General features: G+C 38.0%; 1 protein-coding gene across 1 annotated transcript; it reads left to right on the forward strand.

The window, feature by feature from the left end:
* The first annotated feature begins 4200 nt into the window (after positions 1 to 4200).
* LOC133999292 (alpha-2,8-sialyltransferase 8F-like) lies at positions 4201 to 11174 on the forward strand. The gene is made up of 7 exons (XM_062438479.1): positions 4201 to 4289; positions 5506 to 5580; positions 6053 to 6127; positions 6548 to 6692; positions 10298 to 10410; positions 10532 to 10624; positions 10715 to 11174. The coding sequence occupies exons 1-7, from the start codon at positions 4201 to 4203 to the stop codon at positions 11172 to 11174; spliced, it is 1050 nt and encodes a 349-aa protein (XP_062294463.1).
* The last annotated feature ends 1243 nt before the right edge of the window (positions 11175 to 12417 follow it).

The following is a 12417-nucleotide window of genomic DNA, read 5'->3' on the forward strand; positions in this document are numbered from 1 at the left end:
AGTTGCTGAAAAGTTAGTTTATTATTTTCTCATCACTACACACACGCTATGTGCTCATTTCAAGCTGTTCAGGTTTGATTAGCTTGTACATGTGTATGTTTTGTGTTCTGAGTGGTGACACTGAACTGAAGTCTCTCAGCTCATAATTACATCTCATGAACACAAGAGATACATTTGCAATGTCAGAAGACTTAAGACTGAGGCTCATAATGGTTAGACGTTTACATATGGTCTATAGACGTTTACATATGGTCTATAGACAACGTTTACATTGTGTGGCCTGCTGGATTTAAGGTATAGAGGATGGATTAGGATGCTCTAGTGCTGTGGTTCCCAACAGTTTACCTTAAAGAAACTACTACTATTTCACCATTGTATGGTATTTGCATTATTTTACTTATGGTATATGCATTACTTTAATATAATTAATTGTTATTGTTGTTTTATCTCAGTATGTTTTGGTGTTTTATCTGTATATGCATTTGTAACTGTGACTATGTTAAGAGAGGTGCTATCAACACAAAGATTATTATTATTATCATTACTATAATTATTGGATAAGCTGAACTCAATACCTGCAGGAAGTTTATGTAAAACTAGCAATTGCCCTTGCCACTTTCCGTTCTTGTGTATGTGAGTGGTGAGAAAGTGGCATCGAGGAAGATGGTTGTATTTTTTCCATCTGATTTGCATTCTTAATGTTAAGCATGCAGTTAAAAAATGAATACAAATGGCACACCTTTCAAAAAAAATTCAAGAAAATAAAACCAAACCAGTCAGATAAACGAAGGCAAAGAGGACCACAGAGGTACACACAGAGGCACAGAAGTAACAATAGAAGATAAACGATAATAGTAATAATAAAATGGATAAAAGTAAAACCAATAAAAAAAGAATAAGATCAATTAATAGATGTAAAAACAGAACATTTCCAAAGGTTTTCACAAAGAAGGACATTTTAAGAAATCCCTGCTTACTACAGAAAATGACTTTTAAACATTTTAACAAGCATCATTTTTTAAATGACTTATACCAACCAATATGTCTGACCATGATTTAGCTTTTAATCATTTTTATACAATTTTTAATACTATTCTTGGCAAATATGCTGCCTATAAATATTTTAGAGTAAAACACCTTTCCAATCCTTGGTTCACCCAGAAACATTTCTAAAGCTCTTGTGGCGAGAGACGCAGCTTGGAAAAGGGCCAAAACTACAAATACTCATGCTGACTGGCAGATTTTCAGACACATAAGAAATAGCTGTCTCAGACCAAATCTGGCTTCTACACTTCCTCATTTGCAAATACCAATGGCAGACCGTCAGTTCACCTGCCTCGCCTCCTCCTAAAATGTGTGCTGAAAATTAAATCATAACAAACAAATCTGATATGTGTGAGGCTTTTAACCATGATTTCATTTTATTTCACTCCACTGCGACAGATTTGAGTGCCGGTTCTCAATCTGCAGGTTCTTCACAAAAAGATCCCTATTCTGGAGATACATTTTCCCTAAAATCAGTAAGACGAGGCGAGGTTCTTGGCAAACTACTTTCCTCCATCTCAGTGCTGACTTAATTGCATCACCGCTAGCCCATATTTTTAATTTGTCTTTTAAAACAGGTAAAAGTCCAAATATCTGGAAAGCTGCTCTGGACATCGCACTGCATAAAGGTAGTGATCCTACTGACATAAATAACTACCATCCAATCTCAAAATCGTCCTGCTTAGCTTACTGTGTTGCACTTTTTATAGACCTGACGAAACTCTCTTCTACAGACTAGCTTTCATGTGATGTCATTTGTTTGTTTGTTTATTGTCACTGTCATTTATTGGACTTTTTTTGCCTTTATTGTCTTAGTTGGTGGCAGAGAGGCTGACAGGAAGCAGGGAGAGAGAGAAAGAGAAAGAGAGTGGGGGGGATGACCTGCAGCATAGATCCCTTTCTGGAATCGAGCCAGGGATGCTGCCGTTAAGTGGCATGCAAAGTAACCACTTGGCTACCAAGGGAATACGTCATTTTCATTTTATGCAGATGACACCATTTTATATGCAACTGGCTCTTCCCTGAATCTGGCTATTGCAAATCTACAGTCAGCGTTTGATGAATTTGAGTTTGCTCTTATTAATCATGAATTAGTATTAAATTCTGACAAAATCAAAATGCATGTTATCCTCTAGGTCACCTAAGAGCAACCAGCCCGGTGCACACATCCGAAAGCTTCTAGGTTCATTTATTGAATGTGTTGATTGTTATAAATACTTGGGACTCTGGCTGAGTGCAAAACTAACTTTCAAGATCCATGCGGAAAAACAATCATGCAAACTAAAAGTCAAATTAGGAGGTCTGTGTAGAAACAAATTCTGTTTCTCTTTCGCTAGTCAGAAAACAATGGTGCATTGTACAATTTTGCCTTTGCTTGATTATGGTGATACTGCCTCTGCCTCTAATCTAAAGCCTCTTGATTCTGTGTATGATAGTGCACTTCTCTTTTTAACTGGTGATACATTTCTTACGCACCACTGCCTACTTAAAGAAAAGCTGGATTTGTTTGCTTTGACAGACAGAAGGGAGCAGCATAGTATGACATCATATCTTACTTTTAAAAAACGGTCTAATTATCTCGGTACACTAAGCACATTCAAACACACCTTTAATGTCAGCTCTCAGGATATTTTAACATTATCTGTACCACTTGTACGCACAGAACTTATGTTACAAATGGATTCTCTTTTTTCATTCAAACTTTTTAAAAGGTTGTACTTCTGTATCGGCAATCAGGCTCACACATGTTTCTCTTATTGTGTAAATGTACCTAAAAACCGGTGTTTAAGATTCACCTTAAACGCACCAGGTTGGATCTGTGTATGATTATAGGTACCATTAACCATTAACCATTAACCATTAACCATTAACCATTAACCATTAACCATTAACCTGACTCTCTGTTTCAGGTGTAATATGTGTGTTGTATTGCATTCCATAGTATAAACATATGTGTATATAAATTAATAACTACTGGTGCATTAAAAAAAACAGTCTTTAATAGAAAAGCATTTCAAGCCCCCAAAATAGACCAGTAGACCAATATAGCCACTTATACACCTGTGTGACTCATGCACCGGTTTTTACGGTATGTCTTAATGATGTATTGTCTACTTATCTATCTGCATGTGTGACATTTTTGTACACAGGGTCACAAGGCTTTTGAAACTACCTGTTTATATAAAGGTGTGAGATAGGGCCCTTGGATAAAAAGAGATTAGATATTATCTTCACCTGGAAGACTCAAAAAGATGGCATAAAACGTCACACCTAGATTCCTAGCCGCCTGCGACATTCAATATGTGCACAGTAATTTACTGATTGGATGTTCATTTGGTTATTGCTTAACTCCTGAACAAGTATCAGCCGGTATCATATACACCTGACATAAATATATGACTTCCTCTTATTTAAAAGAGCTCTTGTTCACTATTAATGTACAGACATACACATTAATAAAAAAGATCAGCATACTCTGGCTGTAAAACACTAAAACATGGTCACTGCTGTTTATGTTCATACATTTACATACAGGTAACAGCTCAATGTCAACATGTAACCAAATCATTACAGGATGTCGAGCTTTTTTAGTCCAGCCATGTAGATACATGAGAAGAAGGAAATACAGTATAATAAAATAAAAACATTTACATAATAGACATGAAGAGTCAATAATGCCCTTAAGAGATATAATTAATAATAATAATAATAATAATAATAATAATAATGAATTTTGAGAAACCATTCAGGACCATAGCCCCAAAAGCCACCACCTAGCTCCACCCCTGATGTGGAGCAATAGAACACTGATTACACATCATATAACCTGGCCAAAAACCATAATGAGATGGGAGATAAAGTACAGAAGATAGATGATTTGCCTCATCAAGAAAAAGGATGGGCTGATACTGGAGGAGGCATACCCTTTTCACTCGAGGAGGAAGACAAAATAGTAAACTCAAGCTGAGAGGAGTGGGGGTGTGTTAAAAGGAAACAGAAGAAAGCACAAAGGCAAAAGAGCCTCTTCACCCTTCAGAGACAGAGAGAGAGCGTGTGTGTGTGTATGTGTGTGTATGTGTGTGTGTGAGGCACAGCGAAGGGAGAACGAGTGATAGAAAGCAGATAATAAGGCAGACAGAAGTTAAAATGAGAGGTATGACGGAACAGAGTTCACATGTCCCTTGGATCCTCATCATCCTCTGTTTGGGGAGCTTGCTGACCACGGTCACCTGGTACTGGCTCGAGTAAGTCTTAACTTTTTTAACCACCTTTGTTGTTACTTTGCTTTTTTAGTGCGATGATTCATTTCACAATACTACGCACTCTTAGAAGTAAAGTTTCTGGCAGAGAAATGTGGAAAATGTAATTTAAGACTGAATAACTGACACGTTAATTTGTTTCTTTTTGATAGATAATAATAATAATGATAATTATAAATTTTATTTGTAACACACTTTACATTTGAAGCAAATCTCAACGTGCTAAAAAGTAGAAGCATCAATATAAAAGACAGATAAAAAACATAATTATCAATTATTATATTAATGTCTTTGCTAATTAACATTCATTAATTTCTTATAAAGTAAGTGTTGAAGTAATGTGAAGTGAGTCATGCATTACTTAGGTGTGAATTGTGCCCTTATTATAAAATGTTAATATGTTTCTACATGAGATAAATTTTAAGTTTTTCTTATATTTTATGATTTGTACGAGTGTGTTTTTTTTATTTTTATACCTTCTTACATTTGATTTGCCACATTGCTGTTACAGGTAAAGCAGGTTTATCAGGCAGATTATTAATGTAGGTAATGGGAGGAAGAGGATACCTATTTAAGCAACAAATACCACTGACCGGTTTACTGGAAGTTTAGACGTCATGTGAGCCATTGTTGTAGCTTAATTGCCCTCAAACTACGATAATGCCATTCAACCGTGGATGAAATGTAGATTGAAATATAAATATAAAGGCTGGTTGTCAAGCCGTTTCTCTTTAATTTAAGGGCGGTTAATGGTAAAGGTATGCTCACACAACATTTCATCATGTGTATTACAATAATGATGATAAATAAATGATGATTTAGAAAAGGTAGCTTTTAGACTGCAAAATAATGACACAGAATACGATCACTATTTACATTTTATTTTTTTCCCTTTAAAAAAAAAAATGAGTTAGTCAGTATTACGTTAATTGTGTTTCTCATCTATGAGTGCTGCTCTCCCGTATTAACCGTGCATGTTATCTGTGTTGTAATTACAGTAATTATAGGCAATAGAAGGATAGTTTAATAACATTTATGACTGCAGGTAAAAGGGTTGGTTCAAATTTGCACATTTGATCTTTGAGTTTCTTCTTGATTGACATCAACAGTCAAGTCAATTAAATGTGTGCCCAGATTTGATTTAATCTGACTTGTTTTTCTGGTTTCTGCATGTCACTCTCAATCATTTATGTTTTCACAGTGACGTGGAATTTTCTAAACTGCCTTGTCCCAAGAAAGGTCCAGGCAAGCTGAGTGATATTTGTAAAGGCTGCAGGTGAGAGCAAACACTCATGGTTTCTCCTTAAAGTTCCTTCAGTTGGATGTTTGAGCTTCACTGCACAGAATAATGTATGTGGACTCTGACACTAGGAGGCTGTTTTCACATTCAGCTGCTGAAAGAGGAAAGTTTCTCTGTGCTCATAGATATCAGATTTTAAGGGGTGTGCCACTGTTTTGACAACTGTTTTGCAAGCCAGTTCTTGTACAATATTCACCTCAAACAAGTGTGATGTGGAAACTTAAAGCTTCCAGTGCACATTTACTGATCATGGCATTAACAGTGAAGTAGGAGACATTTTTACATATTTGCATATTCATACATTCCGGAATGTGTGTGTGTGTGTGTGTGTGTGTGTGTGTGTGTGTGTGTGTGTGTGTGTGTGTGTGTGTGTGTGTGTGTGTGTGTGTGTGTGTGTGTGTGTGTGTGTGTGTGTGTGTGTGTGTGTGTGTGTGTGTGTGTCTCACAGGGAGGTCATCAACAAGATAAGGGAGCGTTACAATCACACCTGGGTGAAGCAAGAGGAAAATTCCCTAAAACTGAGGTAAAAAAAAAAGCCAACATCCTGTCAAATTATCCTGTCAAACATTTTTTTATTAAAAGAAAGAACAACAACTAGATGTAAGAATTAAAAATAAAAATGTGCATTAAAATAGAGGCACCTGACTGGCAAATGTCCTTCAAGTAACCATTCGATTGGCCATGTGATTTATGGTTACAGACAGTCTTCACCAAGGAACTGAGACTGCTTTTGGTCAGTTACATATTTTATGGAAGTAAATTTGTGCACATTTCGAAATTCATTACCTCAAAGAATTAAGTAACTGCCAATTCATATACTTCTTATTTAGCTAATTATAAAAGCTTTCTCTTCAATAAAGACAACAAAACTGACCCGTCAGTCAGTGTCAACAGTCCTAACTGTATTGAAGGACTATTTAACAAAGTCCTTGTGCTTTCCCAGATCTCGGCTGAGAAGGAAGTGCAATGGCTTCGACACGGCCATCATCACCCAGGAAAACACTCGGATTGGAACAAAGCTTGTGTACGACGGTGACGAGAAGAAGACGCTTAAAGTTACGCGGGAGATTTTCCACGTCTTTGCAAAGGTATGCTGCTCATCATTCAACACCAGCTTTTGGTTTTAATTAACCCTCCTGTCGTCCTCCCTGGTCAAATTGACCCTCTCTGTTTTAACTGTTCCTTCTTTCCTCCCTACCTCCTTCTTTCCTTCCTTCCTTCTTTTCCTTCCTCCCTTCCTTCTTTCCTCCCTCCCTCCTTCTCTCTTTCTTTCCTCTGTCCTTCCTTCATTCCCTCCTACCTTCCTCCCTTGCTTCTTTCCTCTGTCCTTCTTTCCTTCCTCCTTCCTTTCCTTCCTCCCTCCCTTCCTCCTTTATTTCTTCCGTCCTTCCTTCTTTCCTTTCCTTCCTTCCTTCCTTCCTCCCTCCTTTCCTTCCTTCCTTCAATCCTACCTTCCTCCCTCCTGTCCTTCTTCCGTCCTTCCTTCCTTTCCTTCGTTCCTTCCTTCCTTTTCTTCCTCCCTTCCTTCTTTCCTTTCCTTCCAACCTCCTTTCCTTCCTTCCTTCCCTTCCTCCTTCCTCCCTCCTTTCCTTCCTCCCTCCTTCCTTCTTTTCTCCCTCCCTCCTAACTTCCTCCTTTCCTTCCTTCCTCCCTTCCTTCATTGACTCGAGGACAACAGGAGGTTTAAGCAACATACTGAGAGCAAAAGTAGTCTCTTTAGATTTAAAGTAGTATGAATGAAAAGCAAGCAGTTCATTTTTTTTACTCTTTTTTTGTATGAAACAGAGATCATATATATATTTGCATTTTAGGAATTTGTTATGAAAAGATAAAAACAACATAAAAATATTTTGGCAAACACTTTTCAATGGGGCGACTATTGATCTGTAGTTAAATGATGTCATATGTTTCATATAATGTGACTTCAACGTACAGCTTAACACACATTTAAGAACACATGTTGTACAGAGTAGAGATTAACTGTTTGTGGAACTAGAAAGGCATTCATTCATTAATGGCTGTGGTAGCTTCTGATAATTAATTATTAGGTAATACATAAATATTTGTGCACTGAGTTGTTCCTGATCAACTCTGACAAGTAGTAAGATCTCATTAATTACTAATTAAGTTTTTTTAAGTGTGAGAAGCAATCCAAAATGACTTTTTAATCATGGCATGAGCCTGTAGCTTCACTTTTACTTTACTGCAGTTCCTCAGCAGTTCACAGTTAAAACATACACACAAAGAATGGCACTAAAACAACTGGACAAAGCGAAACCGACAACATTTAGAGTCTGTAATTACAGAGTTGAGAAGCTTTTTAGCAAACTTTTTAATAGCAATGGAAACTCTTTTTGAAGTCTGGTAGTGTGTCTCTGAATGCACTGAACGGGAAAATGAACAAGGTCACATAGTGGAGGGGCAAATGATTTGAAATGTTACACAGAAAATTTTAATATAATCCAAAATTCTCACAGCCCAGAAGATCATGTTTCTCCATTACAGTACAATGATGATTGGTTGTCTATTGAATTGAACTTTTAATTTAAATGCTTTGCACAAAATACGAATAATTATAATTATAAGCCACAGAGTGAAGAGCCACTTCACTTGATCTTCTTTCTCTGGGAAAGATTTCTTATCATTGCCGTCATCTGGAAAGTTCATTCCTGAACCTTTGTTGACGGTTTGACTCATTCATTTCAGGGTGGCATAAGTTATGGTCTATTTATAAAAAAGATAATAAGTGATACAAAAGGCAAGAGGGTAGAACGAGATCTGGTCAAGATTTAGATATGGGCGACATGTGCATGTGGCACAGGGCGCGCACATACACACACACACACATACACCCACACACACACAACGATCGTTTTTCTATCGCGTTTGCACGTCACGTTTAGTTAGTTTTGTTACGGTCCAGTGCTAATAATGACGCAGAACATGCTCTCAGATTGTTTGAATGTGGGCGTAGTCAATTTGAAAAAAAACAAGGCCATGTGTAAGCCAGTCAGAATAATGATGTTATCGTTTTATCAAACAATAACATAATTATCGGCATCATTATGTCTATATATTGACTTTTCATACGACACATGGACATGACAGTGATCTTTTTTTTAATCTTGATATTGCCATATTCACATTAGCAGCTAAGAGGCTATTCATGTCACATTGGCCTCCTCACTGTGTACGTCCTGAGTGGAGATTGAAGAAGCGAGCGGCGCCGCTTATAATGAATTAAAGGTAAATAACTCTGTCCCGGCCCATAATGGCAGTCTGTGTTTCTACAGAAGTGTAGCACCCACTCTCCAATCCCACCCCCTTGCATTATTATGCTATTATATCAGTGGTATAAAATGAACAGCAAATGACGATAATATCGTTTATCGCGATTTTTTCTGAGACAATATATCATCCAACAAAAGTAGTAATCGTGACAGGTCTAGAAGTGTATTATGAAAGCTCTTGGTATATGTCTAGGTAACAGCGCTGTCAAACATTTAACCACTGTATAAATCACTACGATGCCCAGGTCACAATGAAGTGTTACCAAAACCTTGATTCACATTTGCATGATATATGTGAAGACCACAATAGCACTGAACACCTCAGCCTTTGGAGGGGCTATGTATGTCTTGAATAACCTGCAATGAGGTCTAACATCTGAGGCGATGAGGCTTAATTTTATTTCAGGGGTCACATTTTCAGTAATGTGTTCCCTCCAGTGCTAGATATCAATTCACAGACCCTTTTTAGACAAAATATGTCATAACAGCATGACCATGCCCTTTCCCGTTTCAAAGGCATTGCCAAATATGGCTGAGAAATGCAGCCTTCTTTTGCCTGATTTTTTAGGGAACAGCTGATTTACCTCACTAACCCTAGTATCACTAAAAATAATTTCACTAGCAAGGACGTCACAATCAACAAGATGCATTTAAATGATTTATTAAGAACAAATGATTGATGAGCATGGCTCTGCTTGCTGATTGCATTGTGGGGAAGCTTACACAAAGTCCAAGGTAGCAACCCGGCAGCACTGACCACCTCAGGACCGGGTTGGGAGTCCGGTCTTCTGAAATGAATCCAACGCGGAAGGAACTTAAAACTGCATTCTATCAAAAGGCCACCAGGGGGCGACCGTTTTGGTGTCAAAAGGACTTCCGTCTCTATACAAGTCAATGGAGATTTCACCAACTTCTCACTTGATTTCTAACCTCAGTAAACGTTTTCAAAATGTGTTTATGGTCTCAATCGCTAGTTTAAAGCCTTCTTCAATGCAGTATGATGTTCATTTGGGACATTTTGGCTTCCCTGATTTTATATTTCACGATAAAGCAGGGTATGCATTAGGGCATGGCTACGTCGTGATTGACAGGTTGATTGGTTCACAGGTTCAGGAGGGCGCCTCATGCTCCTCCTGATGCCCATATAAGTAGAATCCATGTTTTTATTTTAGGACCCCTACGAAGGGTACGAGAGCAGAAGGAGAGGAAAGGGTTAGGTGAAACAGTTGTGGTGTTGTCCTGCTGCTGAATCTTTGCTAAATAAACTTCAATAAAATATATGCATTGATGTCCTTCCCTCAAGATGTCTTTTTGTCTTCAATGAACAGTATGTCCTAAATAGATTATACTATGTCTTTATTTTGTTTAATGACTAATAGAAATTCATTGCTTGTTGAATCCAGGAGCATCCTTTTGAGACTAAAAGACTGGACAAATGTGCTCTTGTTGGGAACGGCGGTATCTTGACTGACAGCAGGTGTGGAAAGAGCATCGATTCAGCTAAGTTTGTTCTAAGGTGAGACAGGAATCCAGTGTACTTAATTGAAATGCTGATGACAGTTAATCAACACAATTACGCTCATCTCTGCTGAAATTCCATACAAACATTTCTGTATATTCTTTGTTGTTTTTTTCAGATGCAATCTACCACCTTTGAAAAGTGACTATCAGGAACACGTGGGCGTCAAGACTGATCTTGTGACAGCAAACCCAAGCATTCTCCTAAAGAAGTGAGCAAAAGGACAATTCTCATTTGACTATCTCTTAGTAATATTCCTCATCTCTTGTTATTTCACATCTGCTTTATTTTTTTCTCCCAGGTATGGGTCTCTAATGAATCGTCGCCGTCCATTTGTGGAGAGTCTGCAAAGCTACGGAAACGCTTTGCTTGTCCTTCCTGCCTTTTCCTATAGCTTCAATACTGATGTGTCACTGCGGGCCGCCTACACAATTGAGGACTCTGGTAGCCCTGCTCAACCCGTCTTCTTCAACCCTGGGTACCTTCGCAATCTGTCCATCTTCTGGAGAACCGAGGGCCTGAAACCAAGACGTCTCAGCACTGGCTTTATCATGACTAGCTTAGCACTGGAAATCTGTGACAATGTGGAACTGTATGGGTTCTGGCCCTTCGGTAATCACCCATACGAACTGTATCCCCTGTCTAATCACTACTACGATGACATGAAGGTTTCGCCAATGCACGCCATGCCGGCTGAGTTTAACATCTTGTTGCGGCTGCACAGTGAGGGTGTGCTCAAGCTTCATCTGGGAAATTGCTGACCACGTGAAAAGTAGTTCCCAGACTTGGGGACAGATGATACTTCAGGGGCACGATGCCTTCTCTGTAGTCCTTTGGATGAAGCCAGTCACTCATGAAGTTTTTCACCCAAGCATGGAGGATGTTTGAACTTACAGTTAATGCTAAGCTGGCCTATCAGCAACCAAGACATTTGCACAGAAATCAAAATGAACCAATGATAAGACACAGTCCTATATTGTATCTACAACTGTATTTATTACTGCAAATGTCTCAGCTGGTGTCTGGAGGGAGTTATTTTGATTTAACTATGAAGCCTTTATGAAGCCTTGGTGGCCGGGTCTCCATCACAGTGTCTGATGTTACTTTTTTTTTTTTTTTTACTAATGACAGACATTTGATTGACCATGGGAAGTTTTAGATGAAACTGAATGTAATTTAAAGAATTCAAATACCTCCTTTACATGACAAAGATTGTCTGAATGAAACACTTTAACATCTTATGAAAGCACCAGCACAAGATATGCAGTCACGTTGGGAGTGAAAGACAGTTTCTCCTCAGCACTCCTCAAGGGACACACAAACCTTGACTGGAAACCATCATGCTTCCACTCTGTGGGCTGTGATTACCTTGAATCAGGGTAACAGCCAAATACCAAACAGAAACAGAAACAGAAATATTATTATGAAACACAATCAGGAGGTTTTGTGTAACCACAAAGGTGGAATGCAGACGTGGGAGGTGTCTTGCGCAACTGGGAATTTCACCTTTCCCTCGCATCCTTTCATGTACGTACAGATTTATATTTTTAAAAGCTGTAAGTGACCAATCTTTAAAACTCCTGGTGAGTTAATTTTAAAATAATGTGACTTTATAAAAGTGGGTTGTTTTTTGTGTATGTGAACGACACAAGGTGAAAGGAAATAGAGAGTTTAAATTAATAAATGTTTATAATTTTTGTCACGTTTTCCGCAGACGTCTCAGTTTGCATGATTTAGTTTATTATTATGATTATGCCATTGTTGTCTCACCAAGTGAACATTTTAGTTTGTAATCTAACATGAAGAAAACATATTGTTGTTATAATTACCTTCAGTTGAATTGACTTGTTGGTTTGAAGTAGATGTATGTGCCATTATAAGATTTTGACACCTGCCAACCTGTCAGTGTCTACAACAGGCATGTTATACGTCTTTTTAACGACGTCTTTTTAACGACGTAATCTTGTTGCCAATACATCCGAACTTCACCTAAGATTTGCTTTC

The sequence above is a fragment of the Scomber scombrus genome, chromosome 18, assembly GCF_963691925.1.
Source record: "Scomber scombrus chromosome 18, fScoSco1.1, whole genome shotgun sequence".
Classification (NCBI taxonomy): Eukaryota; Metazoa; Chordata; class Actinopteri; order Scombriformes; family Scombridae; genus Scomber; species Scomber scombrus.

Coding starts and splice junctions, on each gene's coding strand:
- LOC133999292 (XM_062438479.1), top strand. CDS start 4,201: ATGACGGAACAGAGTTCACATGTCCCTTGGATCCTCATCATCCTCTGT. Junction 4,290..5,505: donor GTCACCTGGTACTGGCTCGA/GTAAGTCTTAAC, acceptor ATGTTTTCACAG/TGACGTGGAATTTTCTAAAC. Junction 5,581..6,052: donor GATATTTGTAAAGGCTGCAG/GTGAGAGCAAAC, acceptor TGTGTCTCACAG/GGAGGTCATCAACAAGATAA.